The 27,452-nt window shown below is 50.7% G+C and overlaps 1 protein-coding gene across 1 annotated transcript in view; it reads right to left on the bottom strand.

The window, feature by feature from the left end:
• LRP1 (LDL receptor related protein 1) overlaps positions 1-12,261 on the bottom strand; it is a 79,876-nt gene extending 67,615 nt beyond the window's left edge. The window contains exons 1-3 of the mRNA XM_080811458.1: positions 11,758-12,261; positions 3,076-3,198; positions 516-653 (exon numbers count right to left, since the gene is read on the bottom strand). Coding sequence (XP_080667584.1) covers positions 516-653; positions 3,076-3,198; positions 11,758-11,824 — 328 coding nt within the window. The 5' untranslated portion in view covers positions 11,825-12,261. The remainder of the gene's footprint in view (positions 1-515; positions 654-3,075; positions 3,199-11,757) is intronic.
• Between the last annotated feature and the right edge of the window lie 15,191 nt (positions 12,262-27,452).

The raw sequence follows: 27,452 nt of genomic DNA, 5'->3' as shown, positions 1-27,452 counted from the left end.
AGTGTCTCAAAGATCTGCACTTCCTGCGACCTGGGCAGGACAGGGGTGGGGGTGAGGAATGCCTTCGGGGGCACTGGCCAGGAGGCAGGTGACCCAAGCACCATATCCCCACCACCAGCACCAATCCCGGCATCTGCCCTTCCCTATTCATACTCAGCTTTCATGTAAGAAACCATTTGAAGCCAGGATCCCACTATTTAAAACAACACCAAAGGATGAAAATAGTGCCCAACTCTCATTTTACGGGCAGGATCCTGGTGTCCAGAGGGAGAAGGAGTGACTTGCTCAGGCACACACAGCCAGAAGAGAAGTGCCCAGGCCAGGCTGATCTCTGAGGGCTGCTGACCCAGTCCCAAAGGCCCGCTGATTTGGGAGAACCAGATCAGGAGAAGGCTTCATCCTCACTGCAGGTGTGAGGACAGTCCTCAGATGCTGGGCCTCCAAACCCACCAAGTGCACAGCTGAGAACTCCCGGCGTCCATCTCCCAGGGCAGGAGAGGCAGAAGGGCCCTTACCTCGGCAGTGGGGCCCCTCGTCTGACCCATCTGCGCAGTCCTGGACCCCGTTGCAGAGGCGGGACATGAGAACACACAGCTCGGTGCCCAGGCAATTGTGCTCGTTTGGCTGACATCTCTGGGCCTTACTCTGTGGACCTGCGGGCACACAGAAAGGCTAGATGAGCAAGTCGGCTACACGGTCTCCCCGGGGGTGGGGATGAGGACACAGGGAGCGTTACTTCGGACACCTGCACTTCTTCCTTCTCAGGAGGCCTCAGGGGCCTAGAGCTTTTCTACACCATTCCCAATGGGAGCCGCGCAGCCAGGGGAAGGGAGAACTGGGCCTTCCGCAGAGTCCACTCCCCATGCACCTGGTCCCCGTGGAGCCCAACACCTCCACGTCATACACTCAGGAGACAGGATGAAGTTTAGAAGTGAGAGGGCTGGAAGAGCCGAGGAAAGCAGAGTATCCATGGTGGGGAGGCACTCATGTTCGAGAACACCACCTTCCCATAGCTCCCCAGGGCCGGGAGCCTGGGGCTGAAAGCCAGACCAAGTTACCTAGAACCACACTGTCCAACACATAGCAACAGCCATATGTGGCTCTCGAGTACCTGATTGTGACCAGTTCGAACTGGAATATAAAATACACCCTGGCTTTGGAGGACTTAATACCACACACACACAAACACACACACACACAAAAGAACACAAAAGATCTCATTACCAATATTCCATGATTAAAATACGGAAATAATAGTATTCCTTTTTTTTTTTAAAAGATTTTATTTATTCATTTGACACAGAGAGATCACAAGTAGGCAGAAAGGCAGGCAGAGAGAGGAAGGAAAGCAGGCTCCCTGCTGAGCAGAGAGCCCGATGCGGGGCTCGATCCCAGGACCCTGAGATCATGACCTGAGCTGAAGGCAGAGGCCTTAACCCACTGAGCCACTCAGAGGGCCCAATAATAGTATTTCAGATACATTGGGTCACACACAGTTAAAATTAACTTTACCTACCTACTTTTACCTTTTCTGGTTTTTATTTATTTTTATTTTTATTAAGTAGGCTCTCTCCCCCAACCCCCAGCACAGAGCACAAGGTGGGGGCCCAAACCCACGACTCCGAGACCAAGACCTGAGTCGATACCAAGAGTTGGACGTCCAACTGCCCAAGCCACCCAGGCGCCTCTACTTTTACCGTTTGTAATGTATCTACTAGAAAATTTCAAAATTGCATGCGTGGCTTGCATTATACTTCTACTGGACGGCACCACTCTAGATGACAGACCCCAGAGCCTGCCCGATAGAAGGATCTGGGAAGCGTCAGAGGTTGTGGCCCACTGATGATGGGCCTGGGGTGGCAGGATAGAGCTCCTCAGGGAAGCCTAAGAAGGCCATGCAGACTAGGATGCTGGCTGAGCCTGGGGGACTGGGGGACAGACCACGACCTACGGACTCCCACAACGGACAGTGTGTGTGAGAGAGAGAAAGTGTCCGCGTGTGCGTGCGTCTACCCACGTGTGCCTGGGGAGGAGTGTGCAGCTGGAGTCTGAGTCTGAGCTTACTCTTGAATGTCTGGGGTCATCTATCTGAGGTTGGGCTTCTGCATCCCCATTTGTAGGGCATAAAGGTGGCATCAGTCAAGAAGACTCCAGGCTGCACTTGAACTTAGCCAAAAGCGAGAAGCAATGAGACTCCAGGCTGAACCACCTTCACCATAGAAACGCTTGCAGAATATCTCTGGCCCCACCCTTCGAAGGCAGGGTATGGGGGTGAGGCAGAGAGAACTGGTGGCTCCCTTTCTGGCCCTAAAATTACCCCTGATAATTGTGGGTGAGGGTATGGGGAGAGGACAGGGGATGGAGCTGGAGCAGGATAAAGCTATGAGAGGGAACAGGGACAGACCTAGGAACGCAGGATCTCCTAGACCATGGCCCAGATGAGCCAAGCAGGGAGAGGCTGAAGGTGGAGACCCCAGGACTCTGCCAGCTGCCCAGGACTCTGGGGTCCCGCCAGCAAGTCCTCCACCCCCCACTGGCAGGGTAAAGGCTGGGTGGGGACCTTTCTCCCAGTTTAAACAGCTGCCTCTGATTACACCACTTACTGGGGCAGGGGAAGGCGGGGGTGGCGGGAAACGCACAGGGGTGGAGCTTCTGGTACAGAGACTGAGCTAAGCCAGTGGCCTTTGGCCTGGGAGCGTGAGGATAGGAAGGGGACAAAGCAAGACCTGGGGGGCACTTATCAAGAGTCAGAAGTCTCTGAGATGGGAAGAAGAGGACCGAGCCAGAGGGCAGGGAAGTCAGGCTCTCTCCTTCTGGCAAAGCTGTCAGCCCAGACAACAAAGTCCCTGGCAGGCTTGGGGGTGCAGCCGTTAACAGAGCAATCCGAGGTGCCATTTCTGAGCATATCAGGCAACATGCCGGGCACTTTGAAGAGGGGGAGAGTTTTAGCTGTGTCATGGGCAAACAATCACAGAGCAAGGTCCAGACCAGGCTAGAGGTCAACTGTCCTTATCCCAAACTGCCTGGGCCAAAAGGAAAAGGTGTTTAGGTGGAGGGATTAGAAAAGGTACTTACAAATCTCAGGGGCCTCGTCAGAGCCATCCGGGCAGTCCCTCTCACCATCGCACCGCCAGCCCTTTGAGATACAGGTGATCTGGTCTCTGCAGGCAAACTGCTTGGGGCTACAAGTCTTAGGGGCTAGGAGTAAGGAAAGAAAATGAGGGTGGAAATGAAGGATGGAGCCCTTAAAGTCCCCTAGAGCTCCTATTCCTTCCCCAGCATCAGTCTCCATGTGGCCCAGACTCTGAGCTGCAGTCCAGGGGCCTAGGGGTAGCAGGCGGCTGGGGGTCGATCCTGAACACTGTGTGCCTGTGGTAGGGGGAGGGGAAGGAGGCAGGGAACACATTTTACAGCCCCCGACCCAGCCCCATATGCTGCCTGTCCAGTGTGTCTCTCCTTCAGTCCTCAGGGTCAAGGCCCTTGCCGTTCTGTGTGTCTCTGGTCAGACACCAGCAGCCCCAGCTTTGCCGACAGAGTGACGGTAAAGAAGATGCATTTAGGCCTTTGACATGTTTCCTCTTTATCTTCCTTTCCCTCCAACTAGAAGCCCAGAACTGCCTTTTTGTTTTGTTTGAGTAAGTTCTACACCCAACATGGGGCTCGAACTCATGACCCTGAGATCAAGAGTTGCAAGCTCAACCGACCGAGCCAGTCAGGCATCCCAAGAGCTGCTCTTTTTTAACCTCTCTGCTCAGTGTGCCCTCTGGGACACTCCTAGTCCCTGAAACCCATCACCCTGCCCATCTCCAAGTCCTAACCACCAGGCCCCAGACAGGAAGTGTTGGCGGGGGGCAGTGCCCTTGGCACAGCAGTGACTTGGAGATTGTATCAGCAGGGGTACAGGAGGGCATGGTGGGGTGGGGCGGAGGGGGGGAAGCCCAGCCTCCACCTCTGTTCTCTAAAGACACAGCTTTCCTTGCTGGTGAAACCTCAGGGAGGACTTTCAGCAGATGTCGTGCAAGATAAGAGGCACCTAAGACGGCTCAGGAGGCCACAGCTGGAGATCCAAGGAAGGAGAATGACCAGGGTAACCTACAAGAGCTGGTTTCAGCCCAGGATCTCTTTGCCCCAGCCTTCACCCCCACTAGCTTTCCTCTGCTCCTACTCGGATTTCCTACCTCCTTCCTCAAGAAGGAATTAAGAATGGTAACACTAACTCTTATTGTGGGCTCAGCATGTGCCAGAACTGTGGTAAACCAATTCTTTCCATGTATCATCTCATTTAATCCTCTCCACAATATAACAAAATAGGTAATACTAATACTGCCATTTCATAGATGAGGAAACTGAGCCCCAGAGAGGGTAGGGTCACATGGCAGGCAAGTGACAAAACTAGGACTGAAACCAGTGAGCCAAGTCTATGGTTTTAATCAGTGCGGTCCCCATCATCAGTCTTCCCACTTGGAGGTATTCCTTCCAACCCCATCACCATGGCCTCCATGGGAAGAAAAGTCCCCTGCTCTCCTTCGTCCCCACCCAGGGCTGGGTTCCCAGTCTCCCAGCCCATCATCACCTTTTCCTCAGCCCGTGGATGATTCCAGCTCTATTCAGCTGGTGTGCACTGAAGACCAGCTCTGTGCTAGGTGCTGCACTGGGCACTGGGGTGCCGAGAAGGAGTGAGGTGCCCCCTTGGGATCCCCAGCCCCCCTGGGAAGACAGCTGTACACAACTAACTCAAATGCAGGGCAGAATGAGCTCAGGGCTGGGACAGAGCATAAATAAAGTATGTCAGGGCTCTGAGCAGGGAGGGATAGAGTCTGAGGAGGGCCACACGGAGACGATGGCCTCCCTCCCTAACCCCCATCTCTGGCAGAGGGGACTGACTGCACTCAGGCCCCTGGCCAGGATGAGAGCCGAGTTCAGGAAACACATCAGGGATGGCCTGGCCAGGCTCCCCCACCCCCTCCCCTACCTCCCACCCTGAGCAGGGAATAAAGGCCCCTTGAGGAGGTGGATAATGCTGAGTTCATTGCCCCACTGGGCCAGCTGTGAGGTCTTCCCGGGAAACAGCCCGCCAGCCTAGTTAGCATGCCGGAGACCAGTCCTCTTCCCCTGGCCAGCCGAGACTGGCTGGGGGGAGTCGGTGGGGGGGCGTAGAAGGGGCTGGAATGGGACTAAAGGCAGATGGGCTGTTTGGAGCCCAGAAATGGCCCCCATGCCACCCCCACCCCTTCACATGGACTTAGTCCATGCCCCCACTCCTCCCCAAGGCAGAACTCATAGCCCCGTGAGGTCACTGGTTGGCCACTCCGACCTCCCCTCCATTCCATGTCCCTGCCACGATCTTCCCTCCATTGGCCTTCACTTTGCTCCCCCCCCCAGCTGTCCCCCACCCCCACTTTTGGCCTAAACTCAGCAGAGGAAACAGCAGCTGGCAAACTCCGAAAGCTGGAATGAGAGAGATTCACAAACCAGATGTGCTCTTGCGGAGGGAGGGGAGTGGGGGATGGGGGGAGGGAAAGAGAGAGGAGCACTCAGGCCCTTGTCCCACAGCAGCACCTCTTCGGGCCCAGGGCAGAGGGACTTGGGGGTGCTGCACTGCTCCCAAGGGACAGGGCAGCCCAAGAATCTCAGAGAGATATATGAAAGCACTTCCTTCCTGTCCGGGATGGTGGAGAAAGCCCCAGGAATCTGGAGTTTGAAGTCTGAGGCCTGTCTTTGATTTCCTTCAGGGGGAGTGGGGAGGAAAGAAACAACTAACCTACTTTGGGGCAGTCTACACAGCCAAGAGAAGCCTCCCTCAGAGGTGGGTGGGAGCTGCAGTGGGGGTGGGGTAGGGCACTTGCAACCTGCTCAGAAATCCCAGCCAACCCCACTCCCCTCGGCTGAGCCTTCTGCGTCTGACACCAGCACCCAGAAAACCCACCTCTGTGGCTTGCCGCTTAGGTGAGGGAACCATGCGGTCCCAAATTCAGGAGCAAACCAGCCACCAGCCTCCCCTGCCTGACCCCCTCACAAAAACCGGGGCTTCCTAATGATGGGAGCTAACACTTTTCAACGTGGTCACTATGTGTCAGTCACTGAACTGAAACACTGGTACATGTGAACTCACTTAAATCCTCACAGCCCTGGGAGGTGGGTACCATTGCGCTCTCCCTCGGTACAGTTGAGGAAACTGAGGCACAGAGCGATTTAGTAACTGAACAAACAGGTGGTTTCCTCACTGGCCACGAGGATGGGGCCAGATGAAAAAGGATGAAGAAAAGGAACCAACAGGGAGAATATTTTGGTTCTCTGGCACTAGGAGTAGAGAAAGAGATTGTAGGGGGTGGCAGTGACCTTCAGGGCTCCTTGGAGAGGAGCGAGTGGTGGAGGAGGCAGAGAGGGACAAGAACAGAACAGTGAGGGAAGACAGAGGAAGAAGAAGGAGGAGAGGACTGGAAAGGGAGGAGAGTGAGCGAGGTTGCAGCGAGAACGCCAGGACACAGGGGCCGTCTGTTCTCAGCTTTGCCTGGAGTTGAATGTGACCGCCATGCTAAGTCTGGCCAACACCCCTGCTCCCCCCTCAAACCCAGGCACCCAGCCCAGCCATGGCCCCCAGGGCCACCAAGCTGGAGCCAGGACAGGAGGTGTAGGCTTGGGTGTGTGTCCAGACACAACACGGACCCCACTGCCCTGCCTGAGCCTTGGCTGTCGTCCTCTGTCCCATTCTGGGACCTTGGGGGTGGGGTGGGGAAGAGAGGGTAAGAGTGCCTGGCCAGAGAAGAGAGGATGACAGGAAAGAACAGACCCTGAGGGAGTCTTCTCCAGAGGAGGAGACCCAGCCATTGATCCCTTTGGGAGCAGTGAGGGTGAGGAAGGAAGCTGAGACCTCAGATGGCGCTTCTTCCTAAAAGACCAGGAGACTTGAGGCCAGGAAAGCGTGAAACAGACCCTGAGGCCCTTTTCAAGAGCAGACGCAGCAGAAGGAGAGATAGGCCCTTGGCCGGGGGATATTTTCTAAAGGGAACCACAGGAGCTATCTAGGGGAACTGAGGAGCCTGGGGGGAGGTCAGGAGCTGGGGGGCAGAGCCTGCAGGAATCTAAGCTTTCAAACACAAGGGGTGGGGCAGTAGGGCCTCCCAGACCCAAACCGAGAGCTTTTCACTGAATTTTATGTATTTTGGGTGTTACCCGGTGGCTCCTTCCCCACAGCTCAGTGAGGCTCAGACACATTTTTGTCATTCCTGAGTCTGGGCCTCTGCTTTGCGGCCTGGACAGACGTACAGACGGGATGGCTTGGATTGCCAGGGAAGGGGAAGGGTCTCCCCCTCCATCCTGAGTCAATATTGACTCAGCAGGACATTAGTCTGACCAGTGACCTCCCCACCATCTTTTCCTTTCCCCATAAGTAAAATTCGGAGCCCTTGAAGGCCTCCGCAGGTCATCCTATATCTCTCACCAGGCCTTTACCAGCCCGCTCCACCTACCCCCCAACACACACACACATGGTTTAGGCTCAGCAGAAGGAGAAGCTCTGAGCCCCCGACTTATTTCCCACACCTTTCTCCAGTTCTCAGGTCATAAGGAAGTTCTGCCAGAAGTCTAACCTCCCCCTTTCCTCTGACAGATCCCCTTTCCCCTGTTACTCAGCTCACGAAGGGTATCAAGTTCCCTTCCTCCAGAAACATTCTCTCCAAAACCCATTCCTACACTTGGCGGAGGGGGAAGAAGAGAGAAAAGTTTGGAGGAAAGCCGAGGGGGAGCTGCAGAATGGGACATTCAGACTCTGACCTGGGAGGCTGAGAATAACTCCAAAATGACGAGGGGCAAACTGCAGAGCATGTGGGAAAGCTCAGGAAAGACGCCGGTTCCAGGGAGTTTTGGGGACCCCCACAGGCCTGGATGGAGGTAGATGAAGACAGACAGAGACAAATCAAGCAATGGAGACCAAAAGAGATAAGAGAATGCCACAAAGGGTGGGCAACCAGAGAGAGATGAACCAAGAGGATGAGAGACAGTGAGACGTCCCAAGGAGCCAAGACAGCACAAACGAATGACAGCAGACGGAGGAAAAATAGACAGGAAGGGGTCTCAGCCCAGAAGTTGCCAAGATAATGGCACTGTTGTCTTGGGATGAACCCAGAAAATAATAAGCCCCCTGAGACTCAAAGTAGGGTGGGGGCAGCATATATCCTGACTTAGGGAGACAGAGTCCGTGTCCTAGCAGTGTGTGACCCAAGGGATACCCAGAACAGGGGTTAATGCCTCCCACAGAATAGGGAGGTGGGGGAAGAAGACTGGAGCTCTTCAGCCAGGGAAGCCAAGGCCTGGGAGAGGCTCTCATCTCTCCTGAGGGAGGAAGAGGTACAAATAAATACCTCTCCCCCACCACTATCCCTCACCTCTTTCCTGGGGAGGTTTTCCACTGGTGCCGGGGGTCACGGCACCGGAAGCACTCCAGAGCCAACTGCTTCCTTCTCCAAACAATGCAGGATCCTGCTAACTGGGCTAAAATCTGGGACTGAACACAGTGGGATGGGACTAAGTTCTCCAAATGTTCACCCCCGGAACCCAGCTCCACTGGGTCAAGGACCTTGTATGGCCCCAATCAACTGCACCCAGATTCCCCCCAGACCAGAGCCAGAAGGCTTAAATGCTGGTGAGTCCACAGAGTGAGGGAACCCCGACAAGAGATGACTGAAGGGCAATAAGCTTGGGGTTCTGATGTGCAAAGGCTAAGACGGCAGCAGCAGGAAAGAAAGTTAGACTTGCGTAAAGAAGGGCTTCCTAGAGGAAGTAGTTTGGAAGAGTTGAGGGGGATGTGGACCAGGGCTGGTTCTGGCCAGGACCCCAGCTACATCCTTAAGAAGCTCAGTGATGGTAGAGAGGTTGAGGGGGCAAATTATATATATGGAGAAAATTGAGGAAGGGGGAGCAAGACTGGACCAAAAGGAAGTCTTGTGAAGTAGCCTCAAACATCAAAATACCCCTCCCATCCCCAAATCAATGCACTACACATTCGCGCTTTGAAAGACCAGGAGGAAGGGAAGTGTTCAAGGATCTGGGTCTGGCTGGGGAAAAAAGGAGTTTGGAACCTTCTCTCAGAGAGCCAGGAGGCAAACACCTCAGCCTCATAACTCACTTCAGCTGTGCCGCTTGTCTGATAACTGGTAATACACTGGCTCAAGGGGGTGTGTGGAGAGGGGTGTGGAGAGAAGATGGAGAGGGGTGTGGAGAGAAGGAGGGAGTCCGCCTTCCCTGAGCCTGGTCTGCTGGGGCTGCCCTTCCCACACCAAGATATTCCTAGTCTCAGCAGGGTCCTCAGTAACTCCCTTGCCCATCCTCCACCTCATCTGGGTCCCCATCCTGCCTGGTAGCAACCCCACTCAATTCTGTTTACTAGTGGGGTGACACTGCTCCCCCAAAAGAAGGGAACCTCATGTGAGTTCAGGCATAGCCGACAAAGCAGAAGAGGTGGGGAAGGCCCCTAGGGCTGCTCTTGTAGGGGGAAAGCAGCAAGGCCTGTGATAGCAGCAGAAAGAAAGGTTCAACACTAAGGTATCTGGGGTCAGGAGGTTTCCTTCTTTGGAAAGCAAAGAACGTTCCATGTCTGTGGGCCCAAGGCATGAGGGCAGGGGTAGAGATAAGAGAATCCACTAGGCTGGGCTGGATAGCACTGGCCCTACAGGTCTGTGCAATTCCCCTTTCCCACCCTTCAGAGCGGGGCGGAACCAATGTTTCATATTTCCATTCCCAAGGGAAGAGTAGTAGAGTGTGCCTGGGGAAGGGTCCTCTTCCTGGGACTTTGGATACAGTTTAGTTTGAGCTGGGTTACAGATGTGGGCTCAGTGGAAATTTTAAGAAAGGGCTGGGAGACAGTTAAGCAGAACATGACCAGTATCTCCCACTTCCACCCACCACCAACCAATCTAGAGCGTGGTAAATAGAACCACCCTTAGAACCTTGGGGGTGAGGCAACCTGGCGCCCTTCCTGAGTGGGCTGGGGACCTTTTCTGCTTTCCACAGAGACCCCTCTAACTTTTGCCTAACTCCATCCACCCTCCATCATGGGGTTCCCTGAGGGGACTCTCTCTTAAATTTTTTTTTTCTATTCCTCCTAGAAGTCATGCACCTGAACCTTTCTGCCTTAGTTTCCCCTTCCACCTCACAGGGTTGAGAAAAAGAGGAAAGAACATGTATAACAAGGAACTCATGGGCTAGGGCTGCCTGTGAGGGCTGGTCTAGAGAATACTCAGGAGAGAGCCTCTTTCCCCCTCTTGGGCAGATAATTGAGGTAGTGGTGGGGAAGGGGACAGACATTCCCCAAGATGGCATCTTGTGTGTGTGTGGGGGGGGGTGTCACTGAAAATACTGCCTTTCTGGGCACAGTTACTTCCTGACCCTCTAACCTCTCTCCTCAAACTGGAGCAAGTTGGGGGGAGGGGAGGGGAGGAGAAGGAGAGATAATCTGATTTCAGAGAAAAACTTTCCCAATCCCAACCTGGCAAAATTTAGAAGATGGAGGAGGGGTGCATGATGGTATTGGACCCAGTTTTTTCCCTGGATGGATGGATTAAAATGACAGGAAGGGATGAGATTCCACCCTCCTCAAATCAGGGGCCCAGCCCAGCCCAACCCCATGATCCCAGCTCAAAGCTTAGGCATGACTTGAACCAGTGACTCACAAGGAAAAGAAAAATAGCTGACATAAAGGGGGACAGGGGATACCTCATTTCCCCAAAAAGACTATGTCCTATCCAAAGCCCAACTACAGTATACAAAGTGTGTGTGCTGGGGCGGGGGGGGGGGGGAACGGGGAAATGATAGAGAGAAATAAACACGTTTACTAAAGGAGCAGGGAATTGGGGGGCAGGAGCATAGCCATAACCCCCATCCAACCTCCAACTCTCCTTCCAGTCTAAACTGTGATCAAGCCAGAAGTCAGGGAGAAAGCAGCCTTCCTCCTCCCTCCCACCTCAGCATTCCAGGCCATTCTCCAGTCCCCTTCCCCAATGATGACATCTGACGTTTTTTCATCTCGAAGCTCCCAGGAATTAAGAAGGAAAATTCAAAGTCACATAGCATCGCTGCCCCCCACCCCCAACAGCCCTGTCCAGGCTACTGACAGAGGCCCTGAGATGGGGAAGTGCCCACTTAGGAACCCAGGCGGGCAGCCCCGCTGGATCCTGGACCCAGGCCTCCAAAGCCTGGTCTCCCGGGCCCAGATTCCACACCCAAGCAGGGGGCCCTCCCCGCGGCCCTCCCTCTCCCCACCCACAGCCTTCCCCGGCCTGCCTGCCCTCTGCCCAGCGGGGCAACCCTGACCCAGCTTCCCTTCCAGATTCAGAGGCCACTGCAAAGCGCCCCCCCCGCCCCCTTTTGCAGCCGTACATTGCAAATCCGGATTCCTTCACATTTCAGATGGGAGGGGGGGCGGGTGGAGGATGTAGGGGAGGAGGAGGCCCTCCCCAACCAGATATAGGAAGAGAAGGCCTCTCGATCCCAGAATCAGAAAAAAGGGGAGCCCTCTTCTCCCTTCCCAGGCCTCTGGTCTTTGTTTGGGCTGGGGGGTCCCGGAAGCATCATTTGCCCAGGGCCCCCATCCTCCAAATCGGACCCCCATCCCCGCCCCCAGTCGGGCCGCTGCTGTGTCAGCTGGACTGGGATAACAAAAGGCACCCCCTCCCGCGTCTCCCTTCCCCATCTGAGCGCAGGAGTGGGGGCTGGGGAGTGGGTGTCCCCAGGGGTCCAAGGGGGCCGCGGAATCTCACTCACCGTCGATAGCGGCCGCGACGAGAGCTGAGAGCAGGGGCAGCAACAGCAGCCGCGGCGGGGTCAGCATGGTGTGGGCTGATGCAAGCAGCAGCCCCCTCCCCTCTGGGCCTGCTACTTCTTGCCGTCGCCCCCCCCAATTGGGGGGTCCCCCTTTTTCCTCCTTCTCCCCTCCTCCTCCTCTATTCTTATCCTATCCTTAAGCAAAGAGCATCAGGGGCGTGGGTGAAGAGGTAGAGTTCAGAGCCCCTTGGGGAGGGCCTGCTGACGGGGGTGCGCCCGCCCCCTGCTCCCAAATCCAAGCCCTTCACCCCCAGCTTTTCTCTTCTCCCCTCTTTCCCCCTCCCCGAGCGAAGCTCACAGCCCCATCTCCGAGCCGCCTCCGGCTGCAAAAATGCACAATTGGGAGGAGGCGGGGTAGGGGGTGGGGGGCGTGGACCGGGTGGGGGAGCCTTTGGAAGGGGCCTGATGGAGCTCTGGGGGCTCCCCCGGTTTCCGCCTCCTCAGTGCACGGGCCTGGAGCTCGCACCACTGTTCCCCGGACTGAGGTGCCGCGACGGGGGGGGGGGGTGAGGGGGGTAGAGGGAGGGGACGGGCAAAGGAGGGAGGGAGAGAAGGGGCGGGGAAAGAAGGGGGGGGAGAAAGAGCTACGCGGCAATCCTGTGAGTGCGCATGCGCCGATTTGGCGCGCTGCCCTGGGGAGGGGGAGTCAGAGCAGCGACAATATTTGGACCTCTGGCCCGCGGTCCGGGAGTGGAGGTCCCCGGACCCCCTCTAGCCAGTTTGGGGCCTGGAGCTCCTTCTCCCCCGACTGGGCCTTTCTCCCTCGTGCCTCAGAGAGCTAAAGGGCCGAGGGGAGATTGGGCAGTGGGCGAGGGCTGAGGGGCTTCTCTTTGAAACTCCGTGTAATGTCGTGGGAGTTCAGGCTCCGTCTAGGGATCGGAGACCCCGGGGTCCAGGCCGAGGCCTGATTTCCTCGGGGAACCCTGACTGTGCCTCTCCTCCCCGGAGTGGGGGCAGGGGCCGCCAGTCCGCGAGGAAGATACGGAGAAAAGCTGAGGTTTGATTTGGAGACTTTGTAAAATCAAGACCGGGATTGGGGCTTTTGGAGGAGGGGGGCGGGGTGGGGGAGGGGCTGCGAGGGCCCGCCCCCACCTTACTCCTGGGCTCAGAGTAAACAGGGACACCCGCGGGGACACGCCGGAGCTTGTCCGTCCGCCCGGGGCTTGGGGATGGAGCCCACCTTAGTACCCGCCCCACCCTGTTCGCCTGGCACCGGGCGCGGGAGGGGCGAGCCCTGGTTTGGAGGGAGGTGAGTCACCAGCGGGTGGGGTTGAGAAAGGGCCACCCCTCTTCACCCCAAGAGGTCTGGGCTCATTTATGTTTTGTTTGGTGTTTTGGTTTTTTTATACCTTCAGATTGACTTCCCACCAAGTCGGGGTATTAGATTCCGAGCAACAGGGCTTTGGAATAAGACGCGGGACTGTGACCCCCTGCTTCCACGCCTTGGGTTCTGAGATGGCTGCAGAGTGTCGGACCTTTGTCCGGGCCTGGAGCCCGCACGGGGAGTGCTCCTTTGAGTCGTGAAGGCGCCGGGCGGTTCCCAGAGCCGGGTGAATGCGGTTCTGGCCACTGCCCCCTTCTGGGCGCTGTTTTAAGGTTGGACCTTGGGTGTCTGACTTTCTGGTGTCTGGAAGTCAGAGTTCAGGGAGGCAGCAAGGCAAAGTCGGCTGCCGGACAGAAATTGACGTTAAAGATGAGAGAGGATTGCACCACCCTTCTTGCTTTTTAAATTCTACTTGAGGAATGGGAAGGGCCCCAAGTCCTCACACCAGTCTGTCCCTGGCAGAAAGCAGAGCAGCATGGAGGACTTGTCCCATTGATGACAATGAAAGCCAGAATCCAGAAGGAACTGGACCTTTTCCCCAAACAGAACATCCTCTGGGCTCACTTGCTCAGGGCCAAGGTCACTTGCTTTTAGTCTCCTGAGCTAGAAAACTTTTTTTTTAAGGTTTTATTTATTTATTTGAGAGAGGAACAGATAGTGACAGAGATAGTGAGAGAAAGCACAAAAGGGAGGAGAGGGAGAAGCAGGCTCCCACCAAGCAGGGAGCCTGACCAGGGTTTCGATTCCAGGATCATGACCTGAGCGGAAAGCAGATGCTTAACTGAGCCACCCAGGTGCCCCTCCTGGGCTAGAAACTTAAGACATTTTGCCAGTTCCTCACCAGGCCTTTCTCTTCTACATCCAATCTTGCAAGCCTGTACTCAAGGCATGTCATTTTGTCCTTTGAAATATAGCTCAGATTTTCTCCATTACCACTGCCAGAGAAATTCTCTGGGCAGGGTTGGGGTCATATTCATCTTTTTATAGAGCCCTCATGGGCTAACACCGTAATGGGCTCACTGTTTTTAATGAATGTCTACTAGGTTCCTTCCTTTCCAAGGACCCCCCTGCCCCCCCCACACCCCTAATATTGTGGTCCAAGTGAAAGAGACTTCAGGCAGCTCTGAAAGGAAAAAGCTATCTGGAATCACCACATGTATAGCCCAAGAGAGCTGTGAGGGACATCTCATTCTTTTTTCTCTGGTATCTAATCTACCACAAGGGAATCTTCCTGAAACTGTTTTCTCTGTGTCTCGTCCTGGGTGGTGAAACTCTGCTGGTTATCTGTAGACCACTGAATCAAATGTGAATTCTTTACCTGTTGGACATGGTAATACTTAGTTTTTAAAAAATCAAGGAGTATAGAAAGGTACAGGAAGAGTGTAGGAAGTATAGGAAGGTGAAAGTAAACTTGCCATACTCCAAGATCTTATTCTTCAGTCCCACTCTCACAGTGACCACTATTAAGAGTTCCTGGGGGAGGGGGCACCTGGGTGGCTCAGTGGGTTAAAGCCTCTGCCTTCAGCTCAGGTCATGATCCCGGGGTCCTGGGATTGAGCCCCTCATTGGGCTCTCTGCTCAGCAGGGAGCATGCTTCCCCGTCTCTCTGTGCCTGCCTCTCTGCCTACTTGTGATTTCTGTCTGTCAAATAAATAAATAAAATCTTAAAAAAAAAAAAAGTTCCTTGGGCCTCCTTCTGAAGGTGTTTTTAAAAAATTTTTTATTTATAATTTTTAAAAATTTATATGTCAGAGAGAGAGGGAGAGAGAGCACAAGTGGGGGCAAAGGGTGGCAGGAGGACGGAGAAGCAGGATCCTGGCTGAGCAGGGAGCCCAACATGGGACTTGATCCCAGGTCCCCGGGATCATGACCTGAGCCAAAGGCAGACACTTAACTGACTGAGCCACCCAGGCATCCCATTTTATTTATAAATTTTTTAAAGATTTTATTTATTTCAGAGAGCCTGATGTGGGGCTCGATCCCAGGACCCTGAGATCATGACCTGAGCTAAAAGGAGAGGCTTAACCCACTGAGCCACCCAGGTGCCCCTATTTATAATTTTTAAATTTTATTTTATTTTTTAGGGGAAGAAGGGCAGAGGGAGAAAGAGAAAATCTTAAGCAGGGGCGCCTGGGTGGTTCAGTGGGTTAAAGCCTCTGCCTTCGGCTCAGATCATGATCTCAGGGTCCTGGGATCGAGCCCCGCATTGGGCTCCCTGCTCAGTGGGGAGCCTGCTTCCTCCTCCTCTCTCTCTCTCTCTCTGCCTGCCTGCTGATGATCTCTCTCTGTCAAATAAATACATTTTTTAAAAAATCTTAAAAAAAAAAAAAATCTTAAGTGGATTCCACACCCAGCAGGGAGCCTGAGGTGGGGCTTGATCTCACAAACCCTAAGATCATGACCTGAGTCAAAATCAAGAGTCAGACACTCAACTGACTGAGCCACCCAGGTACCCCTAAAGTTCTTTCTAATGACAAAACATATATAAACATCTTTCATCCCTTTTTATTTATTTATTTATTTTTAAATTTTATTTATTCATTTCTCAAAGGAGGGAGAGAGCGTACAGCAGTGGGCAGTGGCAGGCAGAGGGAGAAGCAGGCTCCTCACTGAGCATGGAGCCTGATGTAGGACTCAATTCCAGGACCCTGGGATCATGACCTGAGCTGAAGGCAGACACCTAACTGACTGAGCCACCCAGACATCCCATCCTTCATCCTTTGAAACCACAAATGAATTCATATAAAATTCTACTGTTCTGTAAATTGCTTTTTTCAATTAACTTACCTCAATCTCTTGCCACATTAAACACACATATCTAGCCTGCTCTCTAGATCAGCTACTTGGACTCTCCTGACTTGGCTACTCCACAGTCTACTGGGATTGTTGCACTCTTGGGTTATTTCCAGTATGTGAACTGCTGAGAGTGTCTCTTTAAGATGAGAGAATGCGTATTTCCACCTGAGCCTTTAATTATACTGTTCTCCCAACTTCTCTTTTCCCTCCCAGAAAAGCTCTCCTATCCTCTTCTAAACTTGCACTCAAGATAGCCTCAATACCTAGAATTTAGCACTCAATTTGGGAGTTCTGTGCCCACCAGGAGACCATAAACTCCTTAAGGGCAAAGATCATAATTTTTACTTCTTTATATCCATCTAGTATGGAGGAGGCTAATAGGAGTGTTGGAGAGACTAATAGGAGTGTTAGGACTAGGGGTACCTGCCCTGGGAGAGGAGACAATCTAATTATTCACTGTCAAAGGAGATAGGACTATAAACACTTGCCTCAGCTTCTTGTCACCCCACTTCTATATTTTTTCTTTACATTTTAAACATATACAATGTTTTAAAGATTTTTTTATTTATTTGACAGAGAGAGAGAGATCACAAGTAGGCAGAGAGGCAAGCAGAGAGAGAAGGGGAAGCAGGCTCCCTGCTGAGCAGAGAGCCCGATGTGGGGCTTGATCCCAGGACTCTGAGATCATGACCTGAGCCCAAAGGCTTAACCCATTGAGGTACCCAGGTGCCCCAAACATATAAAATTTTTATTTAGCAAGTATACATCAGTTAAGCTTGACCCACTTTTATATTTTTTTAAAGGCTTTGTATTTTTAAATAATCTCTACTCCCAACATAGGGCTTGAATTTACAGTCCCAAGATTTAGAGTCACATGCTCTACTTACTGAACCAGTTAGGCGCCCCAGCCCCCTTTTATTCTTAAGAAGTTTCTTCCTTTAAATCCTTGTGTTGGAATTATAATCCAAATAGTGGGAAATCGAGGAGAAATGCTCTGCAATCCATATTTGGGATACCTAGAATGGTGACAGTGTGCAAAAAAGTTGGTACAGAAAGAGGGTATCTTCTTTTTGGATCTCCCAGCAAATTATGAAATATCTCCCTTACCTGAGTATAGCCGGCCCTGGGATGGGGCGTTAAGGCAGTCACTCTGGGACTGAATGTCAGGCCTGAGACTGATACCACCTAGTGGTCAGTTGAAGAAGTGTGACTAGGAAAGATGTCTCGGAAGGGTCTGGTGGAAGGTGGGAAGCGAATCAAGATCTCTTTTTATTTTGTAAGGACTTATTTATTTTATAGTGAGAGAGAGAGAGAAAGGAAGAGCGAGAGCACATGAGCAGGGGGAGGGAGAGAGGGAAGGAAGCACGGAGCTGGATCGTGGGCTAGATCCCGGAGATGACCCTGAGATTATGACCTGAGCAGAAATGTAGTGGGACGCTTAACTGATTGAGCCCAAGAACCAAGATTTATTGAACAGTTACCTTGTACCAAGCCCACGCAATGGATTTTACATGGATTAGCTCACTTATGTCTCACAACCACCTTGTGGCATAGGTGTTATTTCCAGTTTGCAGAGACAGCAATGGAGGCTCAGGGAAATTAAGAAATCTGCTCCAAATCACAGTGCAGATTGGAGCCCAGTTTTCATTCACTTAATCAACATTTATTAGGTACCTCGTACGTGCTGGACATGTTTCTAGGAGGGTACCGGGGACAGGAGATGGAAACACAGTCTCAGCCTTCAAGAAGGACATGCTTTGGTGGGATTGCTCAACCTGATGATTGACAATCACAACACAGTGCCTAATGCCTGTGATAAAGGCAAACAACAGAGGGAACCAGAGCAGGGTAACTATTCCAGATAAAGGGATCAAAGCAGAGCTGGGAGGATGATGCCAAACTACATGCTGACAGAGGAAGAAGATGACAAGCAGTGAATGACAGGAGGAAAGTGTGTTTTAGGCTGGAGGATAGGCAAAGACATAGAGGCATGAAGAAGTTTAAAACCAAAAAATGGCAAATATGATATGGCTGAAGTTCAATAAATTTATTGGGAAGGGTAATGGATGAAATACCAGGGATCCTAATCATGAAGGGTGATTTTGGCCACACTAAGTAGTTAGAATTTCTTTTTTCTAGAAGTAGTGGGGAGCCAGGTGAGAAATTGATGCAGTCCCAATGCATCAGCCATACATTGAAGGGGAAGAGGATTCCAGACTAAGGAGTTAGGATCAAGTACATTAGTTGTTTTGTCATGTCAGCCTAGAGGATAGTGACAGAGAAAGCTAGTACTGGAGACTTCCACTCATTGGAACGCTGTCAAAGTTCTTAAATTTTGTCTGCACAATAGGATCACCTGAAGAGCTCCTGAAATCCCAGTGTTAGAAGACTTGTATTACTTGACTTCAAGACTTACAAGCTTCAGTAATCAAGACAATGCAGTACTGGCATTAAGGGTTGACAAACAGATCCATGGAACAGAATAAGAGAGGCCAGAAATAGACTCACGCTTAAATCAAAATCATTTGATTTTGACAAAGGTGTCAAAGCAGTCCACTGGGGAAAGGAATGTCTTTTCAACAAATGGTGCAGGAACCACTGAATATCCATAAGGAAGAAATAAGTGAAACTTGACCCCCACTTCATACTATATGCAAAAATTAATTCAAGATGGATCAAAGGAGGGGTGCCTGGGTGGCTCAGTGGGTTAGAGCCTCTGCCTTCGGCTCAGGTCATGATCCCAGGGTCCTGGGATCGAGCCCCGCATCGGGCTCTCTGCTCCGTGGAGAGCCTGCTTTCTCTTCTCTCTCTGCCTGCCTCTCTGCCTACTTGCGATCTCTGTCTGTCAAATAAATAAATAAAATCTTAAAAAAAAATAAAGATGGATCAAAGGACTAAGACATAACAGCTAGAATTACAAGCTTGTAGAATATCTTCATGACTTGGAGGTTAAAAAAAAATGTCTTGAAGAAAGCAATAACCATAAAAGAAACATCAAGATTTAAAACTTTTCTTTATCAAAAGATGCCATTAAGAAAATGAATAAGCAAGCCAAATGGGTAAGCAAAATTTGATCTGACAAAGGACCGGTATCCAGGATATGAAAAAAAAAAAATTCTACAACACGGTAATAAAAAGACAACCCAATATTTTTAAATGGACAAGAGATTTGAACAGATAATTCACACAAGAACAAGTGTGAATGGCCGATAAGCACATGAAAATTGTTCAATATCTTTAGTCATCAAAAAATGCAAATTAGGGGCGCCTGGGTGGCTCAGTGGGTTAAGGCCTTTGCCTTTGGCTCAGGTCGTGGTCTCGGGGTCCTGGGGTCGGTCTCGGGGTCCTGGGGTCGAGCCCCGCTTCGGGGCTCTCTGCTCAGCGGGGAGCCTGCTTCCCTTCCTCTCTCTCTCTCCCTGCCTCTCTGCCTACTTGTGATCTCTGTCAAATAAATAAAATCTTTAAAAAAAATGCAAATTAAAACCATAATGGCATCATTTGCCACACTCACCAAAATGGTTAAAGTTTTAAAAACTCACAATACCAAATGCTGGTGAGAAGTAGAGTAACCAGAACTCACACACAGTATTAGGAATGTAAAATGTACTATCAGTTTGGAACAATATGTAGCACTTCTTATAAAACTAAGCATACACCTATGACCCAACAATTAAACTCCTAGTTATTTATTCAAGAGAAATGAAAACAGAGATTTGAAAAAGAATGTTCATAGCAGTCGTCTACATAATAGCCCAAAACTGGCTAGAGCCCAGGTGTGTATCATTAAAAAAAAAAAAAAAAAAAAAGATAAGCTATCGTTTATCTCTACAATGGGATACTACCTAGTAGTAAAAATGGACAAAGTCCAGATACACACAACAACGTGGATGAGTCTCAAAACACTCATTGGTGAGTAAAAAGAAGCCAAACAGAAAAAGCACATCCTGTTTTACCCCATTTATATGAATTCCGGAACAAACTAATCCACCTTGGGGGTGGGGGTGGGGCTGAGGTCGGAACAGTGGCTCCCCCTGGAGGGTGGAGCGAGGATAACAATTTATCATACAGCAATGGAGTGGCAAGGTAGGGATTTGAACCCAGGAGCCCCGGCCCCAGAGGCCATGGTTTTAACCACCACATTACATTGCTTTGCTGCTGGGATGCTTCAGCCTTGGGTGTGGATGAGATGACACAGGAAGAGTAGCCTGTGGAGACAGGAGACTGAGAAGGAGCACCCAGAGGGCTAGGAGGAAGACTAGGAGAGAGGGTCGGGGAAAACCAATGAGAGGAGAACTTACTGAAGAATGGCTGACAGTCAGGGCGCCTGGGTGGCTCGGTGGGTTAAGCCTCTGCCTTCAGGTAATGATTTCAGGGTCCTGGGATCGAGCCCCGCATTGGGCTCTCTGCTCAGCAGGGGGCCTGCTTCCCCCACCCCCCCACCTGCTTCTCTGCCTACTTGTGATCTCTCTCTCTCTGTCAAATAAATAAAATCTTAAAAAAAAAAAAAAGAATGGCTGACAGTGTTGAATACTGCTGAGAGGTCCAGCAAGAGAAAGACAGGGATGGGCCACTGTCCCTAGCATGTAGATGGACGCGTGTGACATGGGCCAGAACAGTTTCATTGATGTTGACTGGTGGGGGCAGCCACTCACTGGCAGTGTCCTGAGGAGGTGAGGAGGACCAGTTGAGGGCTGGAATTTCCTTGCAGAGGCTCAATCCTGACCACAGTTGACTCCATCCAGAGATGCTTGCCCACCCACCAAGGTTGCCACTTGTCCTTCTGTGAGGTGAAGATCTGTTGGCCACAGTAAGCCCTGACAACCCCTGAGATCGGCTGACCCCGCCATTGCTCACATCCTGTCATCCTTGGCAGGCCTCATTGGGCGTCCACCCTTCTCCACTAAGCTTCCTCTTCCTGACCACCCTTGCACTGCTCCCTGCCCCCCTCCTTGCAGAAAACCCTAATCCACCCTTGGTTCAGACTGTCCTTGGCCCTCTTTGCTTGTCTGAAACCTGGCTCTTCCTCGAGGACACTCTTCCATTATGAGCTATCACTTATCTTCTCACGGTGTGGGAGTATGGGCAGTCAGACGTTGGGACTCTCCATTTCCAAGAGTCAGTATAGCTCCACCCAGGTCTCAGTTAGGAATACATCTAGCAGCAAGTACCACAAACCCATTTCTTCTTTTAAATTCCATTTATTCGTTTGAGAGCGATAGAGAGAGAGTGCACAAGCACGCATGCAGAGGCAGAGAGAGAAGCAGGCTCCCCACTGAGCAGGGAGCCGGAGGCAGGACTTGATCCCAGGACCCCGGGATCATGACCTGAGCCAAGGGCAGATGCTTAACCAACTGAGCCACCCAGGCACCGCAGCATGAAGCCCCATTAAAATAAATTGAACATGGAGGAGTTCTAGAACAGATCCAGGGCTGATCAATTCATGAAGACTTTTCTACCTCTTCATGCTTGTACTCTATCCTAAGTGCCATCCATGGTTGCCACTGTTCCAGTCCTTACACATGAACTTAGCATTGAAGAACAGAATCTTTCCCAAGAACCCCCTAAGGTCCTACTGGTGAGAGGAAGGGCTATACTGAGATTGGCTAGACCAATAAGAATCATCCCTGAATGTGTGGGAGGGGAACACCTGTACCAAATCCAGACTTCGTCAGCCAGGGAGAAAGGTTTGCTGCTGAGTAGATGCCATCAAGAGCTCACCTTGGTAGTCCTATAAATTCCCTACCTTTTAAGGCCACCTGTTTCACCTTCCATTGAGAAGATGCGTAGAGTACCGCTTCAGGGCAATAGTGATCACACCAGACTCACTGGGTTCAAATTCCAGCTCGCTCATTTGCCCGGTCTTTGGCTTTGGGCAGGTTACTTCACCTTTCCACATTGTAGTTTCCTCTTCTGTAAAATGAGGGCTATCAGCGCTATCCAGTAGGACTTTCTGTGATGATGATAATGACTCATGTCTGTGCTAATATAGTAGCCATTAGCTATATGTGGCTACTGAGTGTTTGAAATGTGGCTAGTTATCTGAGGAATTAAATTTTTAAATTAAAATTAAACAGCCACAGCGCGCCCGGGTGGCTTAGTCAGTTAAGGGACTGACTCCTGGTTTTGGCTCAGGCTGTGATCTCAGAGTCATGAGACTGAGCTTTGTGTCACGCTCCATGCTCCGTGCTCAGGGCAGAGTCTGCTTGAGTTTCCGTCTCCCTCTCCCTCAGCCCCTCCCCCTCTCTAAAATAAATTAATTAATTAAAAAAATTGAACAGCCACATGTGGTTGTTGGTTGTCATCTTGGGCACATGGTTTTATCTCATAGTGTCACTGTCAAGGAAAATGCACAGTGTTTAGATTTTCAGGTAGGAATTGAAGAGACACATAAACCTTCACTAAATGTGAATTCTTACTATTTTTGCTGTCATCCACTGATGTCCTGGTCACTTGCCCACACTCCCTGAAGATCTTGGCATCTCATCCACTGTATTCCTGTCCACCCTAGGTCTTTTGCAAACCCAGATACTCATGTAGTAGTCCAGCCAGCACTCTGGTCTCTCAGTCCCTTGCCCTCCTCAACTCCGACTTCTCACTGTCATGTTGCCATAGCCACTCACTCCCAGCGCTACGACCTACACCGTGTCCTCCCAGGAAAGCAGGACTGAAATCTCATCCCTTAGTCTCCAAATACAACATTCCAGCCCTCCAGCTCTTTTTCCCTTTGCTCTCAGGAAGGCTGGTCTTTAGGTCCGTGGAGACTTCCAGTTCCTTGACTCTATTCTTTCCTTACCCACCAGTTCCTCAAGTCTTTACTTCTCTTCCTAACCAGGCTTGATTCCACAATGCTTCACTCCTGCTCCTCCACGAAATGGTCTCTTCCTCCATTATTATTAACCTTTGGAACTGTTCTCCTGGCTTCAGACTTACACTTTGAATTCATTCTCTACACTGTAGCAAGAGTGATTTCTCTGCAAACTGCATCATATTACTCACCTGTCTAAATTTTCTAATGCTTCCCATTGCCAACTACTGCCCACTTCCAGAAGGTACCATGCTCCCACAGATCTATACTCTTGCTCATGCTGGATCCTCTTCCTGGTTTAACTCTCCTTTTGTTCTTTGGCAGAATAACTCCCATTTTTCCTTCAAGATTTAGTTCAGGCATCACCTCTTATAGGAAGCCCTCCCTGATCTCCCCTATCTCCTACCTAGTTTAGATGCCTCTTCTATGGGCCCATGTGGCACCCCGTCATTCACTGGAGTCACAGCCCTGATTATCCCATAATATCACTGTTTGCTGACTAATCTGACTCCCCGTCAGCTGTAAGAAACTGAGAACAGACACCAAACAAATTTTTGTTGACTTAACATATATTCTGGGAGGATTGGTTTTCTATGTTTGTTATCCATTTGATTTTATTTTTTTAAAGATGGGGGGATTTGAACATGTTTATATACTGAGAGTAAAGAGCTGTAATAATGAGAGAATGAGAGGTTGGAGACTTGGAGGATTGAGGGGACAATGAATTGAACAGTGCCTGAGGAAGCAGAGGGAGGGGTCCCTCAGGTGGAGGAACAGTCCTCAGGCCAGGGCAGGCACAGAGCCTCCCTTTCCTCCCAGCCTACAGGAAAGGGGCGGGTGCTGATGAATATATGTGTTGGCTGGGAGAAGGAAACTGGGGGAGTTTCCATTTTATGGCCTCTGTTTCATCTAATCTAAGTGTTGAGTTGGTGTTAAGGTGGATGAAAATTTGGGGAAGAATGGCAAAGGCCTGGAAGACTGAGCTGGCTAGGGACCCACAGCAACTTCACATACTTCTTCTGTGACCTTTCCTTCTACCCCTCAATCCTCCACGAATCCCAGGACACTACCCAGTGCTCCTGAACATGGCACCCACTCATCTTGTCTGTGAAATGCCACTGAGCTCCTGCCATCAATCCATAACTAAGTGTAGTCCTTATATAAGAGAGTGCTTGTAAAACACGTGGCCGAGCACCAGGTACCTAGTAAAGAATCAATAAATGGTAGTCCTTGAATTCACTAGCAGTAATGCATGTTGTCTTTCCTAGCTGCATAGGAGTGTGGACAGTGTGATGTGAATCCCTGCCCTCTGGGAGCTTGTGTTCTTGTCAAAGAAGGAAACACCCATACAATAATTAAAAAGCAATGCCAAATGATACATGGTGGTTACCAACAACCAACTGGTGCTTTGCTTCGTGATCACAGCCCCCAATAAGAAGTATCTGTTTTATCAAGACCTAGAACTCAGATACTTAGATGTAACAGAAACAAAAGTTTCATTAAACAATACTTACCTTTTCTTTGTGTGATGCATTCTGATATTTTCTATTCTATTCTACTTTGTTTTTAAAAAGTGATGGTCAAGGCTCGCTGTGATGGACTGAACTGTGTCTCTGAAAAATTCATATTTTCAGGGAGCCTGGCTGGCTCAGTCAGTACAACATGTGATTCTTGATCTCAGGGTCATGAGTTCAAATCCCACATTGGGTGTAGAACTTATTTTAATCACTTTAAAACAATTTTTTATTTTTTTAATTTTTTAAAAAGATTTTATTTATTTATTTGACAGAGAGAGAGATCACAAGTAGGCAGAGAGGCAGGCAGAGGGAGAGGGTAACAGGCTCCCCGCTGAGCAGAGAGCCCGACTCGGGACTCGATCCCAGGACCCTGAGATCACGACCCGAGCTGAAGGCAGAGGTTTAACCCACTGAGCCACCCAGGCACCCCTAAAACAATTTTTTTTAAAATTACTTATTTATTCTAAAGAAAGAGAGTACAAAGGGATGAGCGGAGGGAGAGGGACAAGCAGACTTCACAGAGTGCCGAGTCTGACGTGGGGTGTGATCTCAGGACCCTGAGATCATGACCTAAGCCAAGACTAAATGTCAGACATTTAACCGGCTGAGCTACCCAGGTGCCCCTAAAAATTGTTTTTAATTCATATTTTCATATGTTGAACTCCTATGCCCTTAAAAATTCATATTCATTTGAGGTTCACCCAGTACATCAGAATGTAACCTTATTTGGGGATAGGGACTTTACAGAGGTAATCCAGTTAAAATGAGGTCATTAAGGATGGGCCCTAAGCCAATATGGCTGGTGTCCTTATGAAAAGGGGAAATTTGAAGATAGGCTCAAATATAGGGAGAACACCCTGAGAACCTGAAGACAGCCATCTACAAGCCAAGGAATGATACCTAGAACAGATTTTCCCTCTCAGCTCTCTGAAGGGACACCCTGCCAACACCTTGACCTGGGACATCTAGCCCCCCGAACTGTGAGACAATACGCTTCTGTTGTTTAAGCCAACCCAACTTGGGGTGCTTTATGATGGCAGTCCCAGCAAACTAATACATCCTTCAAACTGATTTTCTGACTCACTGTTGGCTTATTAAACTTCCCTTTACAGACCACAAATTTTTTCCTTTTTTTTTTTTTAAGATTCTATTTATTTATTTGACAGAGAGAGAGAGTACAAGCAGGGGGGAGTGGCAGGCAGAGGAAGAGGGAGAAAGAGACTCCCTGCTGAGCAAGGAGGCCAACGCCATGGGGCTCGATTCCAGGATCCTGGGATCGTGACCCAAGCTGAAGGCAGATGCTTAACCGACGGAGCCACCCAGGAGCCCCAGACCACAAATTTCTTTTTTCCTATGTTTACTCTCATGTAATCTTCATGACCCGTTAGGGGGGTGGTAGGGCTGGGAGGAGGGTGAGGCAAGCAAGGCCCTCACTCCCAGAGTCACACAAGTGGGGGTGTCATCACTGAAAATCTAGCTGACCCTACGATTGTACAACCTGAAGATGAGTGCCTCCTTTAGTTTTGTTAAACGGTTGCTAAACTGTTTAGTTTTGCTAACCACTATTTAAGGGGTTGAACACAGCCACAAAGCTCTTAAAGTGGAGTCAGATCTAAGCCAGGTTTGCCTCTAAATTCTGGGTCCTCAATTAATTAACTAGTTCATTAATTAATTCTTGGTTCTTTCTATGACACCACAGTGTCCCCATTGGTGCAATCAGTTAGAGAGGATGGCTATAAATATTGTTTTCCAACCAGCCCTTGGTCCTCACCTTTCTACCCTGCAAAAGGAGCCAAAGTTAGAGACTACATTCAATCCTCCCCTTCTCTTGCCAAAATTCAGGGGAACTCGGGGCTTCTGAGACCCTTATTAATTCAGCTACTGTCTGTGGATGTCTGCAGTCAAGGTGGGCCCCTGAGAACATGTGTCTTGAGCACCTGTGTCCATACACGGCCGTCCCAGCACTGCTGGTCATACAAACCCATGGACCAGGTTCCCTACCTGTCATCTCCACCCTTGGATGACAGCCTCTCCACTCCACTGCCTTCCAGACCCAGCAAACCCATAAACACACTTACCTCCAATATCTCTTCTTGTAGCACTATTTTTACCCCCACATCAGGGGTCCCCAATGTGGGATGGAAGTCCTTCTGCCTTCCTCCTACCTGCCTTATTCCAGCCTGTAAAAATAATGCCTAACATTTACTGTGTGCCAGGCATTGTGCTAAGCCTATACATAATATTTACCCTATCTCACTCCCACAACCTTATGAGTGAAGACTTACTTGCTCCATTTTACAGATGGCAAAACTGAAACTCAAAGAGTAACTCGCTCAGCGTTGTTCAGTTAGCAGCGCTGGCAGGATTGGAACCCAAGCAGCCTGTCTCTAGAATCCCAGTTCTTAGCTGCTATCCTCTGCTGCCCAGCTGGGGACCCCATGCACACATGCACTCATGCAAACACATGCCCGGCCACATGGGGAGGGCAGGGGAGGAGCTGGGTTCTAGAAATCAGTTCAAGCACTAGGGGGCAGCATAGGCCTGTCTTTGGCCCCTCAGCCCGCCCTGCCGGGAGAGAGAAGAGGGGAGTAGAAACATCCTCCCACCTCCCACCACCCCCTGGAGACCACCCTTTCTATACACCTTGTCTCCCAGGTTTGGGAATGAAGAGGCCTCTCTAGGCCGCTTGGCCTCCTTCAGCTCCTCCGCCAGCAAAAGCTGCAAAAACCATCCACTAGTAACTATGATGATGACTCAGAAGCTGAGCAAGCCTAGTGTTTGTGAGTTTGTGTCTCATTGTGACTGCTTGTGGCTCTGAGGGCTGACATGACTGTGAGCCTGCCCGCACATGTGTAAGCGTGTGTGTGTGTGTGTGTGTGTGTGGTCTGATGGCCAGGGAAGTTGCACATGTATGTGTTTGTTTCTGGGTGTGTCTCTGTGTTTACCACAGAAACAGGAACTTGGCCAAGGCTGCACAGCAGATTCCTAGTCAAACTTGTCCCTTGGGAATCTGCAGGCAGCAACTCCAGGTTGTGCTGGCTCCCACAAGTGTCTGAAAAGTAGTGCTCTGTAAGGAGGGGGCTGAGATGGTTTTCAGTACAAGAGAGTCATTCTGGAGTCTTCCAGAATTCTGAGCTCTGGGATCCCCTCCCCCACTCCCTCCCATCAGTGGTCACGCGACCTCTAAGGCTCG

The sequence above is a fragment of the Martes martes genome, assembly GCF_963455335.1.
Source record: "Martes martes genome assembly, chromosome: 8".
Classification (NCBI taxonomy): domain Eukaryota; kingdom Metazoa; phylum Chordata; class Mammalia; order Carnivora; family Mustelidae; genus Martes; species Martes martes.
Note: the sequence above shows the minus strand (reverse complement) of the source record. Positions and strands in the feature narration are given on the sequence as shown.